This window comes from Amblyraja radiata, chromosome 24 (assembly GCF_010909765.2).
Source record: "Amblyraja radiata isolate CabotCenter1 chromosome 24, sAmbRad1.1.pri, whole genome shotgun sequence".
NCBI classification, from domain to species: Eukaryota; Metazoa; Chordata; class Chondrichthyes; order Rajiformes; family Rajidae; genus Amblyraja; species Amblyraja radiata.
This window is the reverse complement of record NC_045979.1, coordinates 35,891,645-35,919,566: the sequence shown is the minus strand read 5'-3', so window position 1 is coordinate 35,919,566 and position 27,922 is coordinate 35,891,645. Positions and strand designations below refer to the sequence as shown.

At 46.0% G+C, this 27,922-nt stretch overlaps 1 protein-coding gene and 1 long non-coding RNA gene across 2 annotated transcripts; both read right to left on the bottom strand.

The window, feature by feature from the left end:
- Positions 1-12: 12 nt before the first annotated feature.
- Positions 13-6,660, bottom strand: LOC116987034. The gene is made up of 3 exons (XR_004415623.1): positions 6,555-6,660; positions 3,346-3,350; positions 13-29 (listed from the first exon to the last, which is right to left on the bottom strand). It is a non-coding gene; the product is annotated as an uncharacterized LOC116987034 (long non-coding RNA).
- Positions 6,661-8,116: 1,456 nt separating this feature from the next.
- Positions 8,117-19,290, bottom strand: LOC116987033 (pepsin A-4-like). Its single transcript, XM_033042923.1, has 9 exons — positions 19,232-19,290; positions 18,282-18,444; positions 15,907-16,028; positions 14,246-14,360; positions 12,364-12,563; positions 11,459-11,578; positions 9,902-10,069; positions 9,013-9,086; positions 8,117-8,244 (listed from the first exon to the last, which is right to left on the bottom strand). Exons 1-9 carry the CDS (start codon positions 19,288-19,290, stop codon positions 8,117-8,119), a joined length of 1,149 nt encoding a protein of 382 aa, XP_032898814.1.
- Between the last annotated feature and the right edge of the window lie 8,632 nt (positions 19,291-27,922).

The following is a 27,922-nucleotide window of genomic DNA, read 5'->3' as shown; positions in this document are numbered from 1 at the left end:
CCCCACTCCGTTTCTCTCTCTTTCTCTTTCTATTTCTTCTTTTCTATCTCTCTCTCTTCTCCATTCTTCTGTACCTTTCCGTGTACTCCGCTCTTCTTTCGGGCTATCTTACTATCTCACGCACCAGTCTCTATGAAAATCTCTCTTTTTCTACTCTTTTCTTCCTTACTCCTGTTTTATTATTAAATTAAAAATAAGAAGTTGTATATGAAATGTAATATGTCAATAAGTATTAGGTACTGTGGTACCACATTATTAGAAACATAGACACATAGAAAATAGGTGCAAGAGTAGGCCATTCGGCCCTTCGAGCCTGCACCGCCATTCAATATGATCATGGGTGATCATCCAACTCAGTATCCTGTACCTGCCTTCTCTCCATACCCCCTGATCCCTTTTGCCACAAGGGCCACATCTAACTCACTCTTAAATATAGCCAATGAACTGGTCTCAACTACCTTCTGTGGCAGAGACTCACAACTCTCTCCGTGAAAAATGTTTTTCTCATCTCGGTCCTAAAGGATTTCCCCTTTATCCTTAAACTGTGACCCCTTGTCCTGGACTTCCTCAACATCGGGAACAATCTTCCCGCATCTAGCCTGTCCAACCCCCTAAGAATGTTGTAAGTTTCTATAAGAACCCCCCTCAATCTTCTAAATTCTAGCGAGTACAAGCCGAGTCTATCCAGTCTTTCTTCATATGAAAATCCTGACATCCCAGGAATCAGTCTGGTGAACCTTCTCTGTACTCCCTCTAAGGCAAGAATGTCTTACTTCAGATTTGGAGACCAAAACTGTACACAATACTCCAGGTGTGGTCTCACCAAGACCCTGTACAACTGCAGTAGAACCTCCCTGCTCCTATACTCAAATCCTTTTGCTACACGTTGACTTATTCAAATGTATTAGAGATAGGAGGATCGAGCCTATACTAAAAGGCAAACATTCTTCCCTCTCCATTTTTAACCAATTTACATGTTGACATGTATCGTCCAACCAGAAAGTTATATTTTTAATATTAGTTGCCCAGTAGTAAAAAAGAATAGTTGGCGCGGACTTGGTGGGCCAAAGATTCTGTGTCCACCTGACTCTCAAGTCAAGTCAAGTTTATTCGTCACATACACATACGAGATGTGCAGTGAAATGAAAAGTGGCAATGCTCGCGAATTGTGCAAAAAACAAACAAACAAACTACAAAACAGAATGGAACAGAATCACATATTCACATATTACATATTGTGGGAGGGAGTGAAGAAAAATGAAAAGTAACAGCAATTTTAAACAGACACCACACAACAGTGGAGTGGTTCAGTAAAGTTAGTCCCTGGAGTTTACAGTCCTAATGGCCTCTGGGAAGGAATTCCTTCTCATCCTCTCCGTTCTCACAGCATGGCAACGGAGGCGTTTGCCTGCCTAGCTCTAATATTCATTGCCTGCCTAGCTCTAATATCCTCTCCATTCTGAAATCCAACCTCTGCACTTTTGGAGACAGAGCCTTCTCCAGGGCAGCTCCAGGCTCTGGAACTCCCTCCCACAATTGATCCGAACTTCTGAGTCCCTCACCATCTTCCAGTCCCGCCTCAAGACCCATCTCTTCACCTCTGCATACCCTTAGTCCCATGTCCCCCTCCCCTTTGCATCTATGTCTTACTGCTCTTTGTTTTGTTCTTGACTCACCATGTAAAGCGACTTTGAGTCCTTGAAAAGCGCTATACAAATAAAATGTATTATTATTATTATTAATACCCCGCGTACCTCTGTGCCCAAAGTCAAACCAAAAGAGGTTTTGTTTAATTACCTTTTAAGACCCTCTGAAAGGTCGAGCCAAACGAGTGCAAAGATTAACCGCTTCATCGCAACGTGCTTCATCGCACTGGGCTCGGGCACGGACCTGCAGTACCAGAGAACTTGTAGCACCAGATTATTAAAGACCAGAACACAATATGAAAGACCAGCCCTGTGCCAAGGTGCAAGGCAAATGAGGAAGGTTATTGGCTGCAACCTTCCCTCCATTGATGAACTGTACACTGCAAGGGCCAGGAAGCGAGCGGGCAAGATCATCTCTGACCCCTCTCACCCTGGTCACAAACTCTTTGAATCACTTCCCTCTGGAAGGCGACTCCGGACTGTCAAAGTTGCCACAGCCAGACGTAAAAAACAGTTTTTATCCACGAGTAGTTGCTCTACTCAACAGCCAAAAATCTGTAGCCTCCCTTTGATCTGGTATTTTGTTGGTTCACATGCTTGATCAATGGTGTTTTATCATTAATGTTTTATTACTATTAATGTTTAGTGTTTTCTGAGTCATTCGTAACTGTCACTGTATGTCATGTTGTTACTTGTGGGCGGAGCACCAAGGCAAATTCCTTGTATGTGAATACTTGGCCAATAAACTTACTACTTGTAGATGTTCCTTTAACATAGTGACCTCACCACTACTTACTTACTTTGTAGTATGGCAGGAACCGGAGCACCCGGAGAAAACCCACGCGGTCACGGGGAGAACGTACAAACTCCGTACCGACAGCACCCGTGGTCAGGATTGAACCAGGGTCTCTGGCCCTGTGAGGCAGCAACTCGATCGCTGTGCCACTGTGCCACCCCTGTCCTTCTGCTCTCCAAGTCATAAAGTCCTAGCCTGCCCAGCCTCCCTCTATAGCTCTGGCCCTCGGGTTCTGGCAACATCCTCGCAAGTCTTCACTGCACTCTTTCCAGCTGAACAACAACTTTCCTGTTTTCAAGGGATGCAGCCTGACCCGATGAGTTACTCCAGCATTTTGTCATTTTTTCTTGGTAAACCTGCATCTGCAGTTCCTTCTTTCCACAATCAATATCCCTATTCAAATTGCAAGCTGTTTTATTGTAACAGCTTCATTGAGCTAAACCAGACAATCTAGTGTTCTGAAGAAGGGTCTCAACCCGAAACGTCACCCATTCCTTCTCTCCCAAGATGCTGCCTGTCCAACTGAGTTACTCCAGAATTTGGTGTCTATCTTTGGTGTAAACCAGCATCCGCAATTCCTTCCTCCACAAAACTGACCTGCATAATACTAAACAATCTAGTGCAATTATCTGAATCAGTCTGAAGAATGGTCCCGTCACCTATCCATGTTCTCCACAGAAGCTGCCTGACCTGCTGAGATACTCCAGCATTTTGTTCAGTTCAGTTCAGTTCAGAGATACAGCGTGGCAACAGGCCCTTCGGCCCCCTGAGTCTGCGCCAAACCAGCGATCCCCGCACATTAACGCTATCTTACACAAGGGACAATTTAACATATATACCAAAGCCAATTAACCTACAAAAAACCATCTCACCTGATGATCTCACAAACCATCTCAACTCCACCTTGTCTACCTCCCTCAACACTCTGGCCCCCCTCAAAACAAGAACCGTAACTTTCAACACATCCTCACCCTGGTACACACCTGCACTTCGTAAACTGAAACAGACTGGTCGCCAACTCGAACGACTTATAAAGAAATCATCTCTCACAGTCCACCTTGAAGCTTACAAACTCCACCTCACTGACTACAAAGATGCCCTCATTGCTGCAAAATCTGCCTACCTCTCCTCCATATTCACCGATCCCTGCCTAAACCACAGAACCCTCTTCTCCACAGTGGGCAACCTCCTCAAGCCTCGAGCCAACACTCTCCCTACCCTCTACTCCGGTTCTCTGCAACTCATTCCTCCACTTTTTCGCTGATAAAATCAGCACCATCTATCAATCTTTATCCCCTGTACCCGACTCCCCAGCATCTACTCCACCACCTACCAAGGCCCCTCCTTTCAACATCTCCACTGACCTCCTTACCCCTCCTCCACACTGCTTCCTCTCCCAGTTTGACCTGGTCACCCCTATTGAAATCTCCAAACTCATCAGCTCTTCCAAACCCACTACCTGCTCCCTCGACCCTCTCCCCACTCCCCTGTTGAAGTCCTGCCTCCCCGTACTCTGCCCCTACCTCACTAATCTCTTCAACTCCTCATTGTCCCAAGGAATTGTCCCCTCCGCTTTCAAAACTGCTGCCGTTACACCAATCTTAAAGAAACCTGGTCTTGATCCCTCCTCTCTCATTAACTACCGCCCAATCTCAAACCTCCCCTTTCTTTCAAAAACCCTGGAGCGTATCGTTGCGTCGCAACTTCATTCCCACCTCCTTGCGTATAACCTACTTGAACCCCTCCAATCTGGCTTTCGCCCCCTCCATAGCACAGAAACTGCTCTCCTCAAAGTCCTCAACGACCTCCTCACCTCTGCTGACACTGGTTCCCTCAACATCCTCATCCTCCTCGACCTGAGCGCAGCCTTCGATACAGTGAACCATAACATCCTGCTCACCAGACTCAAAGACCTCGGCATTGAAGGCTCTGCACTCAGCTGGCTCCGTTCCTACCTTTCCAACAGATCCCACTTCATCTCTCTCCACAACCACACCTCTGCTACAGCCGCAGTCACTCAAGGCGTTCCCCAAGGCTCCGTACTCGGCCCCCTCCTCTTCATCATCTACATCCTCCCCCTTGGTCAGATACTCCGCCACTTCAATCTGGACTTCCACTGTTACGCTGATGACACCCAGATTTACCTTGGCACCAAATCCCCCCACAACCCCCCCCCTCTCCCATATCAACTCCTGTTTGTCAGCTATAAAAACCTGGATGCAACATAATTTCCTCAAACTCAACAGCGATAAGACAGAATTCCTCCTCATAGGCTCCAAAGCCACACTCAGCAAAATCAATAACCCCACTCTCACCATCGACGGCACCACTGTCTCCCCATCTCCCCAGGCCCGCAACCTTGGCGTGATCTTTGATTCCACCCTCTCCCTTGAGCCTCACATCCGCCATGTCATTAAAACCTCCTTCTTTCATCTCCGCAACATCGCCAAACTCAGACCCTCTCTCACACCGCCTGCTGCTGAAAGACTCATCCATGCCTTCATCTCCTCCCGACTGGACTATTGCAACTCACTTCTCCTTGGCATCAGCTCCACCTACATCAACCGACTCCAACTGGTCCAGAACGCAGCCGCCCGACTCATCACCCACACCAAATCCTGGCATCACATCACTCCAGTCCTCAAACAACTTCACTGGCTTCCCATCTCCCACCGGATCACCTACAAAATCCTGGTCCTCACCTACAAAGCCCTCCACCATCTGGCCCCCCCCATATCTCACTGACCTCCTCTCCCCCTACCAACCCTCACGGTCCCTCAGATCCACATCAGCTGGTCTCCTCTCCATCCACAAGTCCAACCTCCGCAGTTTTGGGGACAGAGCCTTCTCCAGGGCAGCTCCCAGGCTCTGGAACTCCCTCCCCCAACTGATCCGCAATTCCGTGTCCCTCACCATCTTCCAGTCCCGCCTCAAGACCCATCTCTTCACCTCTGCCTATCCTTAGCCCCACGTCCCCGTCCCTTTTCATCTGTGCATTAATTGCCTCATACTGTGTTTTGTATTGAATTCTGTCTTTACTTTGTGTACTAGTCATGTCTCTACTATTTATTTCATTCCCCTTACATGTTTTTCCTCTACATGCTCAATTTTTGTAAGGTGTCCTTGAGACTCTTGAAAGGCGCCCATAAATAAAATTTATTATTATTATTATTACAAACCTGTACGTCTTTGCAGTGTGGGAGGAAACCGGAGGATCTTGGAGAAAAATCACGCAGGTCACGGGGAGAACGCACAAAACTCCGTACAGACAGCACCCGTAGTAGGGATCGAACCCGGGTCTCTGCCGCTGTAAGCGTTGGAAGGCAGTAGCTCTACCGCTGTGCTACCGTGTCTTAACCTGAAATGTTAACTCGGTTTCTCTCCAACCAAGGAAGGGTCCCGAACTGAAACATCGCCTATCCATGTTCTTCACAGATGCTGCCTGACCCGCTGAGTTACTCCAGCATTTTGTGTCTATCCATGTTCTCCAGATATGCTGCCTGACGGGGGAACAGGAAATGGCAGATGAGTTGAACAGATATTTGGATCTGTCTTCACTAAGGAGGACACAAACAATCTTCCTGATATAGTAGTGGCCAGAGGATCTGGGGTGACGGAGGAACTGAAGGAAATCCACATTAGTCAGGAAATGGTGTTGGATAGACTGATGGGGACTGAATGCTGCTAAATCCCAGGGCCTGATGGTCTGCACCCAGGGGGTACTTAAGGGAAGTGGCTCTGAGAATCGTGGGTGCATTGGTGATAATTGTCCAATGTTCTATAGACTCAGGATCCGTTCCAGTGGATTGGAGGGTAGCTAATGTTACCCCACTTTTTAAGAAAGGCGGGAGAGAGAAAACAGGGAATTATAGACCAGTTAGCCTGACATCGGTGGTGGGGAAGATGCTGGAGTCAATTATAAAAGATGAGATAGCTGAACATTTGGATAGCAGTAACAGGATCGGTCCAGAGTCAGCATGGATTACGAAGGGGAAATCATGCTTGACTAATATTCTGGGAATATTTTGAAGATGTAACTAGGAAAATGGACAAGGGAGAGCCAGTGGATGTAGTGTACCTGGACTTTCAGAAAGCATTTGATAATGTCCCACATAGGAGATTAGTGGGCAAAATTAGGGCACATGGTATTGGGGGTTGAGTGCTGACATGGTTAGAGAAGTGGTTGCAGACAGGAAACAAAGAGTAGGGATTAACGGGCCCTTCCAGAATGGCAGGCAAGTGACTAGTGTGGGTAACCCGCCAAGGCTCGGTGCTGGGACCGCAGCTATTTACAATATACATCAATGATTTGGATGAAGGGATTCAAAGTAACATTAGCAAATTTGCAGATGACACAAAGCTGGGTGGCAGTGTGAACTGTGAGGAGGATGGCAGATGAAGTTAATGCGGATAAATGTGAGGTTTTCCACTTTGGTAGCAAAACAGGAAAGCAGAGTACTATCTAAATGGGGTCAAGTTGGGAAAAGAGGAAGTACAATGGGATCTGGGGGTCCTTGTACATCAGTCTATGAAAGTAAGCATGCAGGTACAGCAGGCAGTGAAGAAAGCGAATGGCATGTGGCCTTTTTTAACAAGAGGAATCGAATATAGGAGCAAAGAGGTCCTTCTGCAGTTGTACAGAGCCCTAGTGAGACCACACCTGGAGTGTTGTGTGCAGTTTTGGTCCCCTAATTTGAGGAACGACATCTTGCTATTGAGGGCATGTGGAGGTGGGTTCTCTGGGTGCTTTCAAGAGAGAGCTAGATAGGGCTCTTAAAATAGCGGAGTCAGGGGATATGGGGAGAAGGCAGGAACGGGGTACTGATTGGGGATATCAGCCATGATCACATTGAATGGTGGTGCTGGCTCGAAGGGCCGAAAGGCCTACTCCTGCACCGTCTATTGTGTATTGACCCACTGAGTTCCTCCAGCACCCTTGTGTCCTATCCATGTTCTCCACAGATGCTGCCCTGACCCGCTGAGTTACTCCAGCACTCTGTGAAACGTCACCTATCCAGGTTCTCCACAGATGCTGCCTGACCCGCTGAGTTACTCCAGCACTCTGTGTCTAACTTTAGTGCAATGCTTGAGTGAGTTGAGCCCCACCTCACACGTACAACTGACATGAAGAAAGCAACCGAAAGTCTGATAATATGCGTTTCATTATTCCATTTTATTGACATTTGCAGGCATTATTTAATAACAGACGTTTCACGGGAGAGGATAATACGCTGTGTAATTCCTAGATCAACTTTACATCCAAACTGAGCTGAATGCGCATGGCTTTTGGATTGAATTATGGAAAGTCACAGCTGAACCAAGGAAGAAATGAGAAAGAAATGCAGAGAGCAGAAATAATTATATAATATTAACTATCCATCTCCAGCCCAGCCCAACATTCATTCATGGCTGTGTTAAGATCCCATCCAGACGGCATCATTTCTTCCACTTTTATCTTCCTTTTTCCCTTCAATTTTCCCACCTTGGAGAAAAATCGCCGCTGAACTCGAAGCTGTCAGTAGAGTATCTTCAGTATAGGACATCCGAGAGTGACATCTTGATCTTTGCTACTGGGTGGCGTGGTGAGAGTTGCGACTCTGGGGATCGCGAGATGGCTTCAGTCAAGTTGAATGGGGCTGGATCTTCAATGGGGGTGGGTGGTGGACGGGAAGAGTTAAACGGCCTTGGCCAGACCCACGCGGTTGTTTCCACGGTCGAAGATGGAGTAGTACTCGCCGATGAAGACGTCGCCCAGAATCCAGAGGTTGGAGCCGGTGTCACCAAATCCGCTCATGCAGCTACCTGGTTGTAGTAGGTGGACTGGAGGAGACTAAATAAATGAATGAATCACTCAATGATGATGATGAGATGAGTGAGTGAGGAGTGAGTGGTGAGTGATGTGAGTGAGTGAGTGAGTGGTGAGTGATGAGTAGTAGTGAGGAGTGAGTGAGTGACGTATGAGTGAGTGAGTGAGTGAGTGAATGAGTGAATGAGTGAATATTTTTTTATCACATGTGCCAAGTCACAGTGATATACTTCGTTTTGCTTCCTCAAGGTATGCAAAGAGTCGCTACATAAAGGGCGCTGACAAAGTTAAAAGTATCCCATGCCAGGTCCTTTCATCCTCCTCCGCACCCCCCCTCCCCGCCCTCCTCGGCTGTCCCCCCCCCCCACGCTGGGTTCCCCCTTGCCCCGTGAGATGGAAGCAATTAGCAACAGTCCACGGTCTAACGCCTAGAGTGCCCGGTACAGCAGGAGATGGAGAAAGGAGACGAGGAGGAATGTTTTTAGCCAGAGGGTGGTGAATTCATTGCCACAGACGGATGTGGAGGCCAAGTCAGTGAACATTTTTAAGGCGGAGGCTGACAGATTGTTGATTAGTGCGGGTGTCAGGGTTATGGGGAGAAAGGGGTTGAGAGGGAGAGATAGATCAGCCATGATTGGATGGCAGGGTGGACTTGATGGGCCTGTTCTGCGCCTAGAATTTATGAACCAGTAAACATATTTATGAACACATTTTAAGTAATCTGAGAAAAAGCAACAAATACCATACAGAGTCCAATGACGTACCTTGAGTGCGTAGGCAGTAAGCAGGAAGAGTAAAATCGTATCCATTGATGGTGAAGACCACATCAGGCATGCTGCTGAGATCATTTGCAGTTTATGGGTACTGAAAGGACAAGGGCAACATTATTCAGATCACAGACACAAAAAGCTGGGGTAACTCAGCGGGTCAGGCAGCATCTCGAGAGGGAAAGAAGAGGTGACGTTTCGGGTCGAGACCCCTTCTTTAGACTGAGAGTCGGGGAGAGGGAATGAGAGGTATGAAAAGGGTACAAAGGAAAAATGAATCAAAGGTGTGAAAAGGACAAATCAAAGCCAGCAACGATGATCAGAGGAAACGTGGAGCCCACAATGGTCCATTGTGGCTGTGGGAAGGTGATAACGAGTTGTAAAGACAGTGAAATTCAACATGACGACAATGAAACTAGTACGATGACTAGGGTGGGGGAGGGATGGAGGAGAGAGGGAAAGCAAGGCAGACATGAAGTTAGAGAAGTCAATGAACAATTATACTAACTATGCTAAACTAATCTGAACTATACTAAGGTAGACAGAAATGCTGGAGAAACTCAGAGGGTGAGGCAGCATCTATGGAATGAAGGAATAGGTGACCTGAGCCTATTCCTTCGCTCCATAGATGCTGCCTCACCCGCTGAGTTTCTCCTGCATTTTTGTCTACCTTCGATTCATCCAACATCTGCAGTTCTTTCTTAAACTATGCTAAACTAATCCAAACCATACTAAACTAAACTAATGTAAACAGAACTCTACTAAACTAATCGGAAGTAAACCAAAGCACGCTACACTAAACATCTAAACTAATTGAGTTGAATGGAGAGAACATGGTGGTGATTGTATAACACATTAAACGGAGCAGGTGAGTACAGGTGAGTACAGGTGAGTACAGGTGAATGGTACCTGGCCATAGGAACCAGGTGTGGCTCCGACTGCCTGTTGGATGTTGGTGATGGCGTTGGTGGGTCCAACAAGTAGGGAGGTGCCGGTATCTATAATGGCGGGGCAACCCTCACTGCAAGCCACCACCTGCCCGTTGACAGTCACTCTGAGGGAAGAAACACACATTGACTTGGTCAACAACTGTCAAACCCTTCCAGATTATGGAGTCGTGAGGTAGACAAAAGTGCTGGAGAAACTCAGCGGGTGCAGCAGCATCTATGGAGCGAAGGAAATAGGTAACGTTTCGGGACGAAACCCTTTCGGGTTTCGGCCCGAAACGTTGCCTATTTCCAGAAGGGTTTCAGGCCGAAACGTTGCCTATTTCCTTCGCTCCATCGATGCTGCTGCACCCGCTGAGTTTCTCCAGCACTTTAGTCTACCTTCGATTTCCCAGCATCTGCAGTTTCTTCTTAAACATGGAGTCATGAGGTACAGGATCCTCGACCCAACTGGTCCCTGCCGACCAAGATGCCAAATCTACGCTAGTCCCACTTGCCCTTATTTAGCCCATATCCCTCTAAATGAGGGGCGGGGAACATTTTCATGTCGGAAGACCGCATTAAGTTAGCTGTAATCTAATGAGGCCGCATCCAAGAAACTTCAATTAGATATACTTCAAAATGTACATTGATTTGTTAAAACACCCCTCGTGACTTACTAATGTTTTAGTTGTGGCCGTCAGTTGGGGAGGATTATTTTGTTGCATCTTTTTTTACTCTTTGGTATTTTAAATACGTTCATTTTAAGATTAAAATAAAAATAATAAAAGACAAACTAAAACATATTAATAAAAATAAAAGGATTTGTTCTACAAAATTTGGATTCATTCAAAAGGCCGCACTTAATGGCCAAGAGTCCACATGCAGCCTTAAGGCCGCAGGCTCCCCACCCCTGCTCCAAATTCTTCCTATCCATGTACCTGTCCAGGGGTCTTTTTAATGCCGTTTTAGAATGTTTGATTTAGTTTAGAAATGCAGCATGGAAACAGGCCCTTCGGCCCACTGAATCCATGCTGTCCATTGATCAGCCGTACACTAGTTCTATCCTACACACTGGGGGCAATTAACCTACAAACCTGCACGTCTTTGGAGTGTGGGAGGAAACCGGAGCACCCGGAGGAAACCCACGTGGTCACGGGGAGAACGTACAAACTCTGTACCGACAGCACCCGTGGTCAGGATCGAACCAGGGTCTCTGGCCCTGTGAGGCAGCAACTCGATCGCTGTGCCACTGTGCCACCCCTGTCCTTCTGCTCTCCAAGTCATAAAGTCCTAGCCTGCCCAGCCTCCCTCTATAGCTCTGGCCCTCGGGTTCTGGCAACATCCTCGCAAGTCTTCACTGCACCCGTGGTCAGGATCGAACCAGGGTCTCTGGTGCTGTGAGGCAGCAACTCTACCGCTGCACCACCGGTTGATGTAGTTAATCTTTGAAGGCCGATGGGTAGCGAGCGAGCTACTCTCAACATTGTATTGGTCAGAGATTTGCAAGCACGTACCTTTGGATCTCGATCTGCCAGTAAGCTTGATGTGTGACAGGTACCCAGTTGATTGAGCCTTGGTAGTGGCTGGGGTCGACACCGCCAAAAATGATTTCACTTCCTGACTCACCATCCACTCTGCAAAACAATGGTTAGAATCATTATAGCCCAGAATCATCGAAAACACTCAAAGAATCAATGAATGAATGAATGAATACTTTATTAGACAATAGACAATAGGTGCAGTAGTAGGCCATTCGGCCCATCGGGCCAGCACCGCCATTCAATGTGATCATGGCTGATCATCCCCAATCAGTACCCCGTTCCTGCCTTCTCCCCATATCCCCTGACTCCGCTATCTTTAAGAGCCCTATCTAGCTCTCTCTTGAAATTATCCAGAGAACCGGCCTCCACCGCCCTCACAGGCAGAGAATTCCACAGACTCACCACTCTCTGTGAGAAAAAGTGTTTCCTCACTGTGAGAAAAAATGGCTTACCCCTTATTCTTAAACTGTGTGGCCCCTGGTTCTGGACTCCCCCAACATGGGGAACATGTTTCCTGCCTCCAGCGTGTCCAAAACCTTAACAATCTTATATGTTTTAATGAGATTTCCTCTCATCCTTCTAAACTGGATGATCAGCCATGATCATATTGAATGGCGGTGCAGGCTCGAAGGGCCGAATGGCCTACTCCTGCACCTATTTTCTATGTTTCTATGTTTCTATAAGGTCATAGGTGATAGGAGCAGAATTAGGCCATTCGGCCCATCAAGTCTACTCCACCATTCAATCATGGCCGATCTACCTCTCCCTCCCAGCCCCATTCTCCTGCCTTCTCCCCGCAACCCCTGTCTATCCACGGCATTAAGGGCGCTCCGTTCAGTCATCGAAGGCGCGACAAGGTTTAGGTGGGAGACGCTGACCTGGTCAAGTAGACGGAGAAGAGGGGCTCGGAGATAACTTGCTGAGAGATCATGTTGTGTAGCACAGTGGTGGCGCCCTCTGCAGAGAGAGACTGGTAGCCCATGCCCAAGATACCGTCAAATTTGGCTTGGTTGAAGAATCCGCCAGGTTCAGTCAAACTTAAACCCAGTTCCTGGCCGCGGATGGTGATGTCAGAAACCTAGAAGGAACAAGATCAAGAGAATGTAATTGGAGTTATCCTGTATCCACCTTGTAGGAAGGAACTGCAGGTGCTGGTTTACACCCAAGACAGACACAAAGCGCCGGAGTAACTCAGTGGGACACGTCTGGAGAAGGGTCTCGACCCGAAACATCACACATTCCTTCTCTCCCGAGATGCTGTCTGACCCGCTGAGTTACTCCAGCGTTTTGTGTCCATCTGTCCACCTCTCACTCGCCAGGATGGGCACAAAGTGCTGGCGACGCTCAGCGGGACAGGCGGCGTCTCTGGGGAGAAGGAGCGGGCGGGGTTTCGGGTCGAGGCGTTGGTTTGACCGAAGGGTCTAAAACCGGAACATCACCCGTTCCTTCTCCCCAGAGACGTCCCCTGGCCCGCTGGAGTTACGTCAGCGTTTTGTGTCTATCTATAATGCCCCTGTCCCACTTAGGAAACCTGAATGGAAACCTCTGGAGACTTATTGGTGGGGCACAAAGTCTGCAGAGGTTTCCGTTCAGGTTTCCTAAGTGGGACAGGGGCATAAGGTAAACCACTGCCAGTACATGTGACAATTGAATTGAATTGAATTGAATTAATTTCATTAACCAAATATGTTCACATACAAGGAATTTGCCTCGGTGCTTTGCTCGCAAGTAACAGCACGATATACATTAGACAATTAAAAATAAAACATCAAGATTGGATGAATAATTATACTTTATAATCTATGGACCTATCTCCAAAATTGTGATATTAGTAATCTATTTTATTTTTTAATATTTTCTCCCTCCCTTCTTTCTCTAGCTCTATCTTTCAAAAAAATCTATAAAAAATATATAAACAGACGCTGTGTTAATATGTAATTGATAAACAAATTGCGTTTTGGTTATGACGTATATGCTTCTAATAAAATATTTAGAAATAAAATATAATAAAATAAAACATCATAATTTACACATATGAAGAATGAAATAAAATGCCAGAGCACAAGGAGGCTACAGACTTGTGGCTGTTGAGTTCAGCTGCTGCTCGTGGATTAAAAACTGTTTTGATGTCCGGCTGTGGCGGCTTTGACAGTCCGGAGTCGCCTTCCAGAGGAAAGTGATTCAAAGAGTTTGTGGCCAGGGTGAGGGGGGGTCCTTGCCTTCTGGCTGCATTTTTCACCCACCATCCTCATCTTTGGACACCCTGTGCGTAGGGGAGAGGGTAGGGCTGAAGATGTCCTGGTTGGGTTGCTCCTGGGCCTGGCTAAGCTGGCCATCCGCGAGTCACGGCGCTGGAAGGTGGAGGGCTCTACCTGAGCCAGCAGTCTGCCTCTTTTCCGGGGTTACGTCCATGCCCGGGTGGGGTTAGAAAGAGAATACGCCCTGTCTACGGGCACCCTGAGGGAGTTCCGGGACCGCTGGGCTCCGCAGGTGTTGAATGTATCCTTAATAAGGATTGTAACATAGTTGTATAGTAGTTTATTATGGATACATGTTTGTATTGTATTATGGTGGTGGGATCTGGCTTGTTTTATTGTAGTGTAAATATTATTTTTAATACTTGAATAAATTTTTTGTAACAAATAACAAAAAATTTAAAAAATTTAAACATTTAAAAAAGGGTGAGAGGGCGTGAGAGGTGATCTGAAAACACACTTGACTGAACTTGGAGTGACGTGGTGAGGAGTGAAGTCTACTTACTCTCAGTGTGTCGTATCCCAATATTCCCGTCATGCTCCCAGTTCCGTATTGGATGGCAACACGCTCGTTATTTGAACGGTAGGTCGAGGAGGAGGACGGGTGGAATCTCGTGTGGCTCACTGAAAAGAGACATCAGTTCCTTCCGTTAAATTGAAAAAAGGTTTCAGCAGAACATAACACCATGGGCGGCAAGGTAGAGTTGCTGCCTCACAGCGCCAGAGACCCGGGTTCGATCCTGACTTGCCTCTACCGACCTGTGGGTTTTATCCAAGATCTTCGGCTTTCCCCCACACTCCAAAGACGTGCAGGTTTACAGGTTTATTGGCTTGGTGTAAATGTAAAATTGGCCCCAGTGTGTGTAGGGCAATATTAATGTGCGGGGATCACTGGTCGGCGTGGGAACAGTAGGCCGAAGAGCCTGTTTCCGTGCTGTATCTCTAAACTAAACAAAAAATACAGACCCGCACTCAATCAAAGTCTATTGCCAATGGTTTCCTGAAAGCTCACTTCTAATTAAAGATGATTTTTGACACCACACCATCGTTGCTGGAACGAGCTGCCAGAGGAGGTCGCTGAGGCCGGCATGATAACAATATTTAAAAGACATTTAGGCAGGTACAAGGCTTAGAGGGTAAAGGGCCAAACGCGGGCAGGTGGGACTAGTGTCGATGGGATTTCTTAGTCGGCAGACACAAAGTGCTGGAGTAACTCAGCGGGTCAGGCAGCATCTCTGGAGAACATGGATAGGTGACGTTTCGGCTCAGGACAGTCTGAAGAAGGGTCTTGACCCAAAACATCACCTATCCTTTTTCTCCAGAGATGCTGCCTGACCCGCTAAGTTACTCCAGCATTTTGTGTCTATCTTGGTTGAGTTGTGAGTTGCCCAAGTGGAATATGAGGTGCTGTTCCTCAAGTTTGTGTGTGGCCTCACTCTGACAGTGGAGGTGGCCCAGGATTGAAAGGTCAATGTGGGAATGGGAAGGGGAATTAGAATGTTTAGCAGCCAGGAGATCCAGCAGCCCTTGGCGGAGCTAGTGTAAGGAATTACAGAGGAATTAGTTTAGTTGTGAGTTGTGAGTCTGAGAGTTGTGAGTCTGTGAAATTCTCTGCCTCAGAGGGAGGTGGAGGCCGGTTCTCTGGAGAGAGCTAGATGGGGCTCTTAAAGATAGCGGAGTCAGGGGATATGGGGAGAAGGCAGGAACGGGGTACTGATTGGGGATGATCAGCCATGATCACTTTGAATGGCAGTGCTGGCTCGAAGGGCCGAATGGCCTACTCCTGCACCTATTGTCTATTTAGTTTTGAGATACAGCGCAGAAACAGGCCCTTCGGCCCACCGAGTCCGTGCCGACCAGCGATCCCCACACACCAACGCTATCCAACATACACTAGGGACAATTTACATTTATTCCAAGCCAATTAATCTAAAAAAACCTGTACATCTTTGGGGTGTGGAGGGAAACCAAAGATCTTGGAGAAAACCCACGCAGGTCACGGGGAGAACGTACAAACTCCGTACAGACAGCACCCGTAGTCGGGATCGAACCCTGGTCTCTGGCGCTGCAAGCGCTGTAAGGCAGCAACTCTACCGCTACGCCACCGTAAGGAATCGCAGGATACGAGTAAAACTTCAAATACATCCAAGGGCAGGGAACGTTGACTTACTGCAGGGAGCATCGCTGCAATAGACAGAGGGGACCCAGAGGTTGGATGAGCCAGTGTCAAAGATGACGGTGAAGCTTTGTGGAGGATTACCAATGCTGATTGTTCCATAATAAGACAGCTGTCGGTAAAAAACACAAATAATATTTAGTTCAGATTTACAACATGGAAAGTCAGCACGGGCCTTTCAGAGTCTGTGCATCAGCCCAATGAGTCCGCGCTGACCAGCGATCCCACACCATCCCATTTTCTCGTCCACTCCCTACGCACTAGGGGCAATTTCACAGAGGGCCGATTCATCTACAAACCCGCACATCTTTGGGATGTGGGAGGAAACCGGTGCAACGGGAGGAAACTGTGAAAACGTGCAAACTCCACACAGACAGCATCCGAAGTCTGTACACACTTTATGTCTTTATAAAGTGCGGCTTTAGACTCAAAAGCAGATGCTGGAATCTTGTGTAGAATACAAAATGCTGGAGTAATACCCCTGTCCCACTTAGGAAACCTGTACGGAAACCTCTGGAGACTTTGCGCCCCACCCAAGGTTTCCGTGCGGTTCCCGGAGGTTGCAGGTGGTTGCCGGAGGTTGCAGGTAGTGGAAGCAGGTAGGGAGACTGACAAAAACCTCCGGGAACCTCCGGGAACCGCAAGGAAACCTTGGGTGGAGCACAAAGTCTCCAGAGATTTCCGTTCAGGTTTCCTAAGTGGGACAGGGCCATTACTCAGCGGGTCAGGCAGCATCTCTGGAAAATGGGGATAGGTGACGTTTCAGGTCGGGACTCTTCTTCAGACTGATTGGAGTGGGGAGGAGGAAGCTGGAAAAGAGAGGTGGGGGCAAGTCAAAGCCTGACGAGCGATAGGTGGATACAGGTGAGGGGGGGATCAGCAGATGGGTGGATAAAGACTAGAGAGGAACAGGAAACTAAAGGGTGCTAACAGGAGACATGTTTAATTTATTATTGTCACATGTACCGAGGTACAGTGATTAGATATTTGTGCTTTCCAGTCAGTGAAAAGACTTCTGTGAAAGAAGGGACTGCAGATGTTGGTTTAAACTGAAGATAGAAACAAAACGCTGCCTGTCCCGCTGAGCTTTTTGTGTCTATCTTCAGTGAAAAGACTATTGTTGGTCGGCGTGGGCAAGTTGGGCCGAATGGCCTGTTTCCATGCTGTAGGACTCTATGACTAAACATGTTTACACAGTGGTCAATGATTATTAAGGGCTTGGACACGCTAGAGGCAGGAAACATGTTCCCGATGTTGGGGGAGTCCAGAACCAGGGGCCACACAGTTTAAGAATAAGGATTAAGCCATTTAGAATGGAGACGAGGAAACACTTTTTCTCACAGAGGGTGGTGAGTGTGGAATTCTCTGCCTCAAAGGGCGGTGGAGGCAGGTTCTCTGGATGCTTTCAAGAGAGAGCTAGATAGGGCTCTTAAAGATAGCGGAGTCAGGGGATATGGGGAGAAGGCAGGAACGGGGTACTGATTGGGGATGATCAGCCATGATCACATTGAATGGCGGTGCTGGCTCGAAGGGCCGAATGGCCTACTCCTACACCTATTGCCTATTGTCTATTGTCTATTGGACAGATACCGGATAAAGGGTATAACATTCAGTGCAAGATAAAGTCAGGTCCAATTAAAGATAGTCCAAAGGTCTCCAGTGAGGTAGATGGAGGTCAGGACCAGTCTCTAGTTGGTGAGAGGACGGTTCAGTTGCCTGAAAACATCTGGGAAGAATCAAACTGTCCCTAAATCTGGAGGTGTGTGTTTTCACACTTCTGTACCTCTTTGCCGGATGGGAGAGGGGAGAAGAGGGAGTGAGACTGGTCCTTGATGATGCTGCTGGCCTTGCCGAGGCAGCGTGAGATGCAGATGGAGTCAATGGAAGGGAGGTCGGTTTGTGCGTGATGGTCCTGGCTGCTTCCGCAACTCTCTGCAGAGAGGAAAAGGGTACAGTGTAGGAAGGAACTGCAGATGCTGGTTTACACCGGATAGGCACAAAAATGCTGGAGTAACTCAGCGGGTCAGGCAGCATCTCTGGAGAGGAATGGGTGACGTTTCGGGCTGAGACCCTTCTTCAGACTGGGAGTCAGGGGAAAGGGAAACGAGGGATTATAGACGGTGATGTGGAGAGATATAGAACAAATGAATGAAAGATATGCAAAAAACTAATGGTGATAAAGGATTGTTAGCTGTTTGCTGGGTGAGAACGAGAAGCTGGTGTGACTTGGGTGGGGGAGGAATGGAGAGAGGGGGAGTGCAGGGATTACTTGAAGTTAGAGAAATCAATATTCATCCCACTGGGCTGTAAGTAATGTGTGCCTTTCCCATCACACTTCCACTTATAACAGTCGGGAATAACTTACGTCCAGGAAGTTGATCATTGGTTCTGTAGATGACAGGGATGCCACACCGGTAAGACCGTCAAACTTTGCGCAGGGATCGGAATAATGTTCCCTCAGGAAGTCGTCCAGTAATCCCTGCTCCCGAAGAGTATCCCGGGCAGATTTCCCCTTAGTCAAGGGAACCCTGTGAATGCGGGAAGAAAGTCGGAAATGTTATTCACACACCCAGACTTCATCGTGTTTACTGCAGAAAGTTGTGACCACTGGCCAGTCCATCACCGGCTCTGACCTCCCCACCGACGAAGGGATCTATCGCAGTCGCTGCCTCAAAAAGGCAGCCAGCATCATCAACGACCCACACCATCCTGGCCACACACTCCATTCAATATGATCTTGGCTGATCATCCAACTCAGTATCCCATCCCTGCCTTCTCTCCATACCCCCTGATCCCTTTAGCCACAAGGGCCACATCTAACTCCCTCTTAAATATAGCCAATGAACTGGCCTCAACCACCTTCTGTGGAAGAGAATTTCACAGATTCACCACTTTCTGTGTGAAAATTTTTTTTCTCATCTCGGTCCTAAAAGACTTCCCCCTTATCCTTAAACTGTGACCCCTTGATCTGGACTTCCCCAACATCAGGAACAATCTTCCTGCATCTAGCCTGTCCAACCCCTTAAGAATTTTGTAAGTTTCTGTAAGATCCCCCCTCAATCTTCTAAATTCTAGCGAGTACAAGCCGAGTCTATCCAGTCTACGCCGGAGGAAACCGGAGATCTCGGAGAAAACCCATGCAGGTCACAGGGAGAAAAGCGGGGAGACAAGCACCCGTGGTCAGGATCAAACCCGGGTCTCTGGTGCTGCAAGGCAGTATCTCTAGCACTAATGCAATGCTGCCCTAATCCAGGCATCATCCTGATAAACCTGGATTCTGTTCCATCTCCCATTCAAGGGTTAAGATTGTCCTACCTGTGCATCAGAGCATCAGAGAGCTGCAGGCAAACGAGAGCTAAGATCAGCGACTTCATGTTGAATCAGCTGGACTCTTTGCGGAATCTGAGGTCTGGCTTCTGAGCCACGATATTTATACCATAGGAACCCATGCCACATGGACACAGATTCCATCATTCAACATGAGGAGAGTCAATAGTAAAGTCCTCGTGATTCCTTTATCTCGAATATAATCTCTCTTATTAAGGACAGTCCTCAATGTGAATGATACAAGTTGGTTTGTAAGTAGGTTAAGTGGTGTGCAATTAAAGATAAGGTTTATGAAAGATAACACAATCAGAAATTGGATTAAAAAACTGTGGCGAAAAACAATGACATGGAATTTTTACATATGCATTGGCAGATAAGTTGGATGTATTCTTAAACGGTTCGGCCAATGTGAATGTTCAAATCTCTTGTCCAGAGGACTACAGACTTAATGCGTGGAACTAGTAAATGGGATGTGTGAGAAGGAACTGCAGATGCTGGTTTAAACCGAAGACAGACACAAAACGCTGGAGTAACTCAGCGGGACAGGCAACATCTCTGGAGAGAAGGAATGGATGACGTTTCGGGTCGAGTCTAAAGAAGGGTCTCGACCCGAAACATCACCCATTCCTTCGCTCCAGAGATGCTGCCTGTCCCGCTGAGTTGCTCCTGCTTTTTGAGTCTACCTTTGGTAAATGGGATGAGTGTGGATAGGTGCAATGGGCAGTATGGACATTGTGGGCCGGAAGGCCTGCTTCTCTGATGTATGACTCTATGCCTCTCCTGGATTGCCAAGGGTTTACTACATGGAGTCATACTGAAAGGAATCAGGCCCTTCGGCCCAACTTGCCCACGCCAACTAACATGCCCCATCTACACCAGTCCCACCTGCCAGCATTAGGCCCATAACCCTCTCAACCTGTCCTATCCATGTACGTACCTGTCCAAATGTCATTTAAATATTGTTATTGGACCTACCTACCTCCTCTAGCAGTTCGTTCCATATTCCCACCATCCTCTATGTGAAAAAGTTGCCCCTCAGGTTCTTATTAAATCTTCAACCTCTGTCCTTAAACCTACGACCTCAGGTTCGTTGATATTCACCCGACCACAGGTTAACATCAAAGAATATCAAAGAGGAGGATGACTGAACTTTGGTGCCTTCCCCCACAGTGGGAAACTTTGATTCCGCTGTGTGGGGATGTTCATCGTGTTCTGTGTTCTTTTTTTATTCTTATGGCTGTATGGTGACCCCAAATATCACTGTACCAATTGGGGGAGTGCAGCGTAGGTTTACAAGGTTAATTCCCGGGATGGCGGGGCTGTCATATGCTGAGAGAATTGAGCAGCTGGGCTTGTACACTGTGGAGTTTAGAAGGATAAGAGGGCATCTCATTGAAACATATAAGATTGTTAAGGGCTTGGACACGCTGGAGGCAGGAAACATGTTCCCGATGTTGGGGGAGTCCAGAACCAGGGGCCACAGTTTAAGAATAAGGAGTAAGCCATTTAGAACGGAGACGAGGAAACACTTTTTCTCCAAGATCTCCAGGTTTTCCCCCACACTCCAAAAAGTTCATGTTTGTAGGTTATTTGGCTTGGTGTAATTGTATTTTCATGATATTTATTTTAGTTGTTTATCTTTTTAAAAATATTTTACCTTGTATGTATCGTTAGCTTTTAGAAATGTTTGAATGGTGCACTGACTGGCTGAAATTTTACAATTTCGTTGTACATGGTTCATGTTACAATGACAATAAAGAAACTATTCTATTCTATTCTATTCTAAGTGATCCCTAGTGTGTGTAGGGTAGTGTTAGTGTGCGGGGATCGCTGGTCAGCACGGACTCGGTGGGCCGAAGGGCCTGTTTTTTACGCTCTGCTTCTCGAAACTAAACACAGGAAGAAACGTTTAGATCTATTTTTCTAACATGTTCAAAAATATTGAAACGCTCTGAGAATACTGAACCAAACTGGATTGCGACCAAATTCGTAAGTGCATTTGCAACTACTTAGTTGGTCAACAAAGGAAATTCAGGCCAAGTGCACATTTATTCGATAAGGTGTACAACTTTGTATAACCTTGACATCTATTGTACCGTGTTATTCCCCACCACCTGATCTCAGATGTCAATGGAAACAAAATTATTGGCAGCTATAATGACCTTCGATCAATCACTTTCCTAGATACCTCCAGCATTTCTTACACAAAAACAACGTGCTGGAGGAACTCAGCGGGTCAGGCAGCGACTGTGAAGGGGGCTTGGACAGATGGCAGGACTGTCATATGCTGGGAGAATGCAGCGGCTGGGCTTGTACACTCTGGAGTTGAGAAGGATGAGAGGGTATCTTATTGAAAGATTATTAAGGGTTTGGACACGCTGGAGGCAGGAAACATGTTCCCGATGTTGGGGGAGTCCAGAACCAGGGGCCACAGTTTAAGAATAAGGGGTAAGCCATTTAGAACGGAGATGAGGAAGCACTTTTTCACACAGAGAGTTGTGAGTCTGTGGAATTCTCTGCCTCAGGGCGGTTCTCTGGATGCTTTCAAGAGAGAGCTAGATAGGGCTCTTGAAGATAGCGGAGTCAGGGGATATGGGGAGAAGGCAGGAACGGGGTACTGATTGGGGATGATCAGCCATGATCACATTGAATGGCGGTGCTGGTTCGAAGGACCGTATGACCTACTCCTACACCTATTGTCTATGTTTGTACATTGTTCTGAAGACCCAGGCTGCTTTATGTAACTTACATCCATGTAGTTGAGAAGAGGTTCAGTCGATGCCTGCAGTGTGGAACATTGTTGCATGTGGCCGCGTTGGATCAGATCCAACTTGTTGTGCTCCCAGAATTCTGGCAGCATCCCTTTCTCCCTCATCCTTTGCCGGATCGACTTGTGCCTCCTCAGTGGAATTCTGTGGAGACACCGTGGAAAAACAAATTGGCACATGGATATGCAGTGAATGGAGGGATATGGATCACATGCACACTGATATGGTTACTTACTTACAGGCAATTGAACCATCCTATCACCAACTAGAGAGCAGTCCTGATCTACCGTTTTGTAGAGGAAACAGGCCCTTCGGCCCAACTTGCCCAACCTATCCCAGCTATACTTGCCCCACCTACCCACGTTTGGTCCATATCACTCCAAACCTGTCCGATCCGTGCACCTGTCCAACTGTTTCCTAAACCTTGGGATAGTCCCAGCCTCAACCACCTCCTCTGGCAGCTCATTCCATACACCCACTACACTTGGTGTGAAAAAGTTACCCCTCAGATTCCTATTAAATCTTTTCCCCTTCACCTTCAACCTATGTCCTCTGGTCCTCGATTCACCTACTCTGGGCAAGAGACTCTGAGAGGAAGGGTCTCGACCCGAAACGTCACCCATTCCTTCTCTCCAGAGATGCTACCTGTCCCGCTGAGTTACTCCAGCATTTTGTGTCTATCTTCGGTTTAAAGCAGCATCTGCAGTTCCCTCCTACACATTTCATCTACTTGGTCTATTCCTCTCATGATTTTGTACGCATCATATACACATTATACACATCTACATCATTGGAGACCCTCGGACTATATTTAATTGGACATTACTGGACTTTATCATGCACCAAACATTATTCCCGTTATCCTGTATCTGTACTCTGAGGATCCAGGTCTCTGGTGCTCTACCAGAATAAGGGGTAGGCCATTTAGAACGGAGATGAGGAAAAACATTTTCACCCAGAGAGTTGTCAATCTGTCGAATTCTCTGCCTCAAAAGGCGGTGGAGGCCAATTCTCTGGATGCTTTCATGAAAGAGTTAGATATCTATCTATCTATCTATCTCTCTATCTATCTATCTATCTATCTATCTATCTATCTATCTATCTATCTATCTATCTATCTATCTATCTATCTATCTATCTATCTATCTATCTATCTATCTATCTACCTATCTACCTATCTATCTTCTATCTATCTATTCTATCGATCTATCTTCTATTCTATCTATCTATCTATCTATCTATCTATCTATCTATCTATCTATCTATCTATCTATCTATCTATCTATCTATCTATCTATCTATCTATCTATCTATCTATTAATATATAAAACTGTGTGCCTGAAGTCCGGCTGCCTTTCTGCCATTTGTCGAAAGCACAATGCATGGAGATGATTCGTATCCTCTGTACAGGAGAAGATCTCCCGCAATGCTAGGATTTCAGGGACATCAAGAAGGACGTTCGTTACAGACTATTACTTCTAATTGGGTTGTGCCCTATAATGCAGAACTATTGAAGGCTTTCAAATGTCACCTCAACGTCGAAATATGCTGCTCTGTACAGTCAATCAAATACGTCATCAAGTACACCTTGAATGGATGTGATCAGGCAGCTTTTGGAATTAACGTAAATGACGAGATTAAACAGTACATGAATGGAAGATACATTGGTCCTTCAGAGGCAGGGGCATCAGTCGTTGCAGTTCTTACTCATGAGAGACAACCCCCTGCCATTCGACTTGATGGACATCTACCAGACCAACAACAAGTATTTTTTGATGCTGCTCAGCAAGGGATGAATGATGGAATTGCGAGAACCACTTTGACTGAATTTGTTCGATCGAGTTCTGAAGATCCGTTTGCAAGAACACTATTGTACGTTGATGTACCTCGATTTTATACATGGAGCAGCAAGAGATGGCAAAGAAGGAAGGTTGGAAAGAGTGTGGATAACTTCCCAGGTATTTTTGAAGTCAACGTTCTTGGACGAATACATGTCATTTCTCCAAAACAAGGTGACCTCTTCTACATGAGACTGCTTCTGCATCACGTGAAAGGACCAGTGTCTTTCGAGTCCTTGAAGACACATAATGGAGTAATTCTTCCTTCCTTCAAAGACGTCTGCAGAGAAAGAGGTTTGTTGGAAGCTGACGACCATTGGCAACAAACAATGGAAGATGCTGAAATGACAAGACTCCCCAGGGCAATCAGGGATTTGTTTGTTGTTCTGCTGACAAATACTGACATCAACGATCCTCTACAATTATGGGATCGCTTCAAGAATTGCATGTCTGAGGATTACCTTGAAAGCGAGCAAAGAAGAAAAAGTGATCAGAATATCACAATTGATGACAGACATCATGATCAGGCTCTGTTTTATATTCAGGACAAGCTTGAGAGTTGCAACACCACACTGGAAATGTTTTCCTTGCCCCGACCAAGAAATGAAAGGATGGACATTGATGGTGAAAATGTTGATTTACTTAATGAATTGAATTACAATAGATCAGAACAACAGCGATTTGTTGATGAGAATGAGCCTCTGCTGAATGCTGAGCAGAGAGAAGTTTATGACCATGTGTGCGAATGCTTGCAAAGGGATCTATCTTCAATGATTTTCATTGACTCACCAGGAGGAACAGGAAAAACATTTATCATAAATTTGATCCTCTCCACGGTTAGAGCTCAAGGTCAAATTGCCATTCATGTAGCATCGTCTGGTATCGCAGCCACATTAATGCCTGGTGGAAGAACTGCACATTCACGATTCAAGATACCTATCCATGTGACGGAGGATTCAACGTGCAACATCAACAGCAACTCTAAAACGGGAGATTTCTTCAGGAGAGTGAAGCTCATTGTTTGGGATGAGTGTCCAATGATTAGGAGGGAGTGTTTTGAAGCGGTGGACAGAACTCTTCAAGATGTATGCCGCAAAAAGGATCATTTTGGCGGAATTCCTCCCATTTGTTGTGGTGATTTTAGACAACTCCTTCCTGTAGTGAAGATGGGAAGTGATATTGATGTTCAAAACGCCTGCATCAAGACATCGTACTTGTGGCGGACTTTCACAAAGTTTGAATTGAAGAGAAATATGCGATTGAGCGAAGGAAAGGGTGAGTATTCTAAATTTGTGTTGGATGTAGGAGAGGACAAGATTGCAAAGAATGAAGACAATGAAATTAACATTCCAGAAGACATGGTTCTCTCAGCAAGAACACTGGATGACTGCATTGATTATATCTATCCAGCATTTGACCACCCTGCAACATTATTCTCTAACAATTGTATCTTGGTTCCTCACAATGATACGATGAGAAGAATCAATTCTGCGTGTGTCAGACGCTTCCCTGGAACCATGAGGGAGTACTATTCTTCCAATTCTGTCACTGACGGAACAAATTCAACTCACTTCCCAACGGAATTCCTCGATTCAGTCGAGATTTGTGGATTACCACCACACAAATTGGAGTTGAAGAAAGGATCTCCAATTGTTTTAATCAGAAACTTGCAACCCCCAAAGCTATGCAATGGAGCGAGGTTGATTGTAGAACAGCTACACAATAATCTCATAGTTGCTAGAATCAACATGGGGGCCTACAAAGAAGAGATTGTTCTAATTCCTAGGATGAAGATCAATTTGTCAGAAGATGAAAACATTCCCATTAGGCGGAGCCAATTCCCTATTCTGCCGAGTTTTGCGATGACAATTCATAAGGGACAAGGACAAACCATGGAGAAGGTCTTGATATACCTTGAGAAACCAGTATTTCAACATGGCCAACTATATGTAGCTCTTAGCAGAGGAAAGGTGAAGGAACAAGTAAAAGTGTTCCTGAAGGATGGGACATCAACCAGGAATGTTGTAATTAAACAAATGCTTTGTTGAGAAATGACTGCTGCATTAAGTGCTCAAATTTTCCTAAAGTCAATGAAAGAACGCAAAACTGAAGGCAACAAGCGATGCAGGAAGGAACTGAATGTCCAGAGTTTCGACACTTTTGATTATTGCTCCTCAGTTCAACAAGGGATGTTTAACACAGGAATCACATTTCTGCACACAAAAGTTTAAAATGCTGCCTCAGAAAAAGCTTCAAGGACACATTAAGTGACGTAAAATCTTACCAGTTGTATTTGATTTTTGGATAGAAAGTTGCTGGAGCTGTTATCATGCTTCGCGATAAAGCTTGCAGATGGATTATTTGCTGCAAGATATAAAACTACAGGCTTGCACATCTAGGGTATATGTATCAGGTACAGTTCAATTGTTGAGTCAATTATTGAGTAAATGATGATTGCCGAGATATTGATGTTTGAGGATTTGGTGTTGGTAATGGCATTGCGTATCAAGGTTATGTGGTTAATTTCTGCCTTGTAAGAAATTATCGTTACCTTTTCTGTTGTTTGACATGAGTGTTACTTTCCACTTTGGTCTATTGTCGAGTTATTTTGTTTGTAAGGATTGACTGCATTTTCTCAGGAGTTGCAGTGGAATTGAAAATTCTGTAACCATCAGTGAAAATCAACTTCAGATCTTAAGATGGATGAAAGGTCAGTATTTGAAATTATTTCGGACCCGTGCATTGTTTTTTTTTATCCTTGATACAAATTTACTTTAGTTTTATCAGAATGCCCTAATACCATTCAAATGCTGCCTTTTTGTCTAGAGCTGTCACTGTCACCTCATTTCTGGATCCGAGATATTTAGACTGAACGTCTTTGGGATCTGCGAGAAATAAATGAAGGACAGTAGGGAACAAACAACACAACAAGAAATTGATAGAAAACACCGAAATTGGTATATGATACAAAATCTCTTTTTTATTTGTATGTTGATGGATTGACAGATAGAATTTTATAAATATCTACATTGTAATAAATATCTCCTTTTTTAAAATTCATGCCCAGAAGCAGGAGCAAACAAGTTGCATGATGGTGAATGGACACTGTAAAGAGATGTTGAGAAGCAGTATGGAGCAGAAGTGAACAAGAGATAGAACAAGAAAGGACTGAACCTCTTGAGGAGCTTCAAAAATTAATGGAAGTTTGCATGGAACAAGAGACACAACAATAAGCTTCCAAATTACATACAAAATGGTACATAATTGTGTAATGTTTTTTTTTTAAATTATAGGTAAATTCATTTATATATATAATTGTCTTAAGAAGTTTATAAATGTCTACAATAGATGAAATTACCTTTACAAGTTTATGAATATCTACATCGTGATAAATATCTTTCTCTTTTTTTTACATCATGCAAAGAGATGGGAGCAATCGAGTTGCTGGATGTTCAAGGAACAACACAAAGCAACGTTGAGAAGCAGTAATGAGCAGAACGGCACAAGAGACGAGAGGAAGTTGCCAAAATACAGCCAGATCGGTACACGGTAGTACAATGTTTATAGACATTTTTCACACAGAGAGTGGTGAATCTCTGGAATTCACTGGCACAGAAGGTAGTTGAGGCCATTTCATTGGCTATATTTAAGAGGGAGTTAGATGTGGCCCTTGTGGCTAAAGGGATCAGGGGGTATGGAGAGAAGGCAGGTACAAGATACTGAGTTGGATGATCAGCCATGATCATATTGAATGGTGGGGCAGGCTCAAAGGGCCGAATGGCCTACTCCTGCACTTAATTTCTATGTTTCTATGTTTCCCTCTCCTCACCCCTCTCCCTCTCCCACCCATCGCTCTCTCCCCCACCCCCCTTCCCTCTCTACCACCAGCCCCTCCCCCCTACCCCTCTTCCACCACTCCCCCTACCCCTCCCTCCCCACTCTTCCACTTCTATCCCCTTACCCCACCCCTCTCCCTCCCCCACACCTCTCTCTTCCCCTCCCTTCCCCTCTCTCCCCCCCACCCCTTCCCCTACCCCTCTGTCCCTCTTCCACCACTCCCCCGTCCCTCTTCC

What these genes read in the sequence shown, in the direction of transcription:
- LOC116987033 (XM_033042923.1), bottom strand. Translation starts at nt 19,290, where the DNA reads ATGAAGTCGCTGATCTTAGCTCTCGTTTGCCTGCAGCTCTCTGATGCT. An exon ending in AGCGATGCTCCCTGCAGTAA is followed by an intron (nt 14,361 to 15,906) that starts GTCAACGTTCCC and finishes CTTTTCAGTGAG; the next exon opens with CCACACGAGATTCCACCCGT. An exon ending in CCATTCACCTGTACTCACCT is followed by an intron (nt 9,087 to 9,901) that starts GTACTCACCTGT and finishes AAATGATCTCAG; the next exon opens with CAGCATGCCTGATGTGGTCT.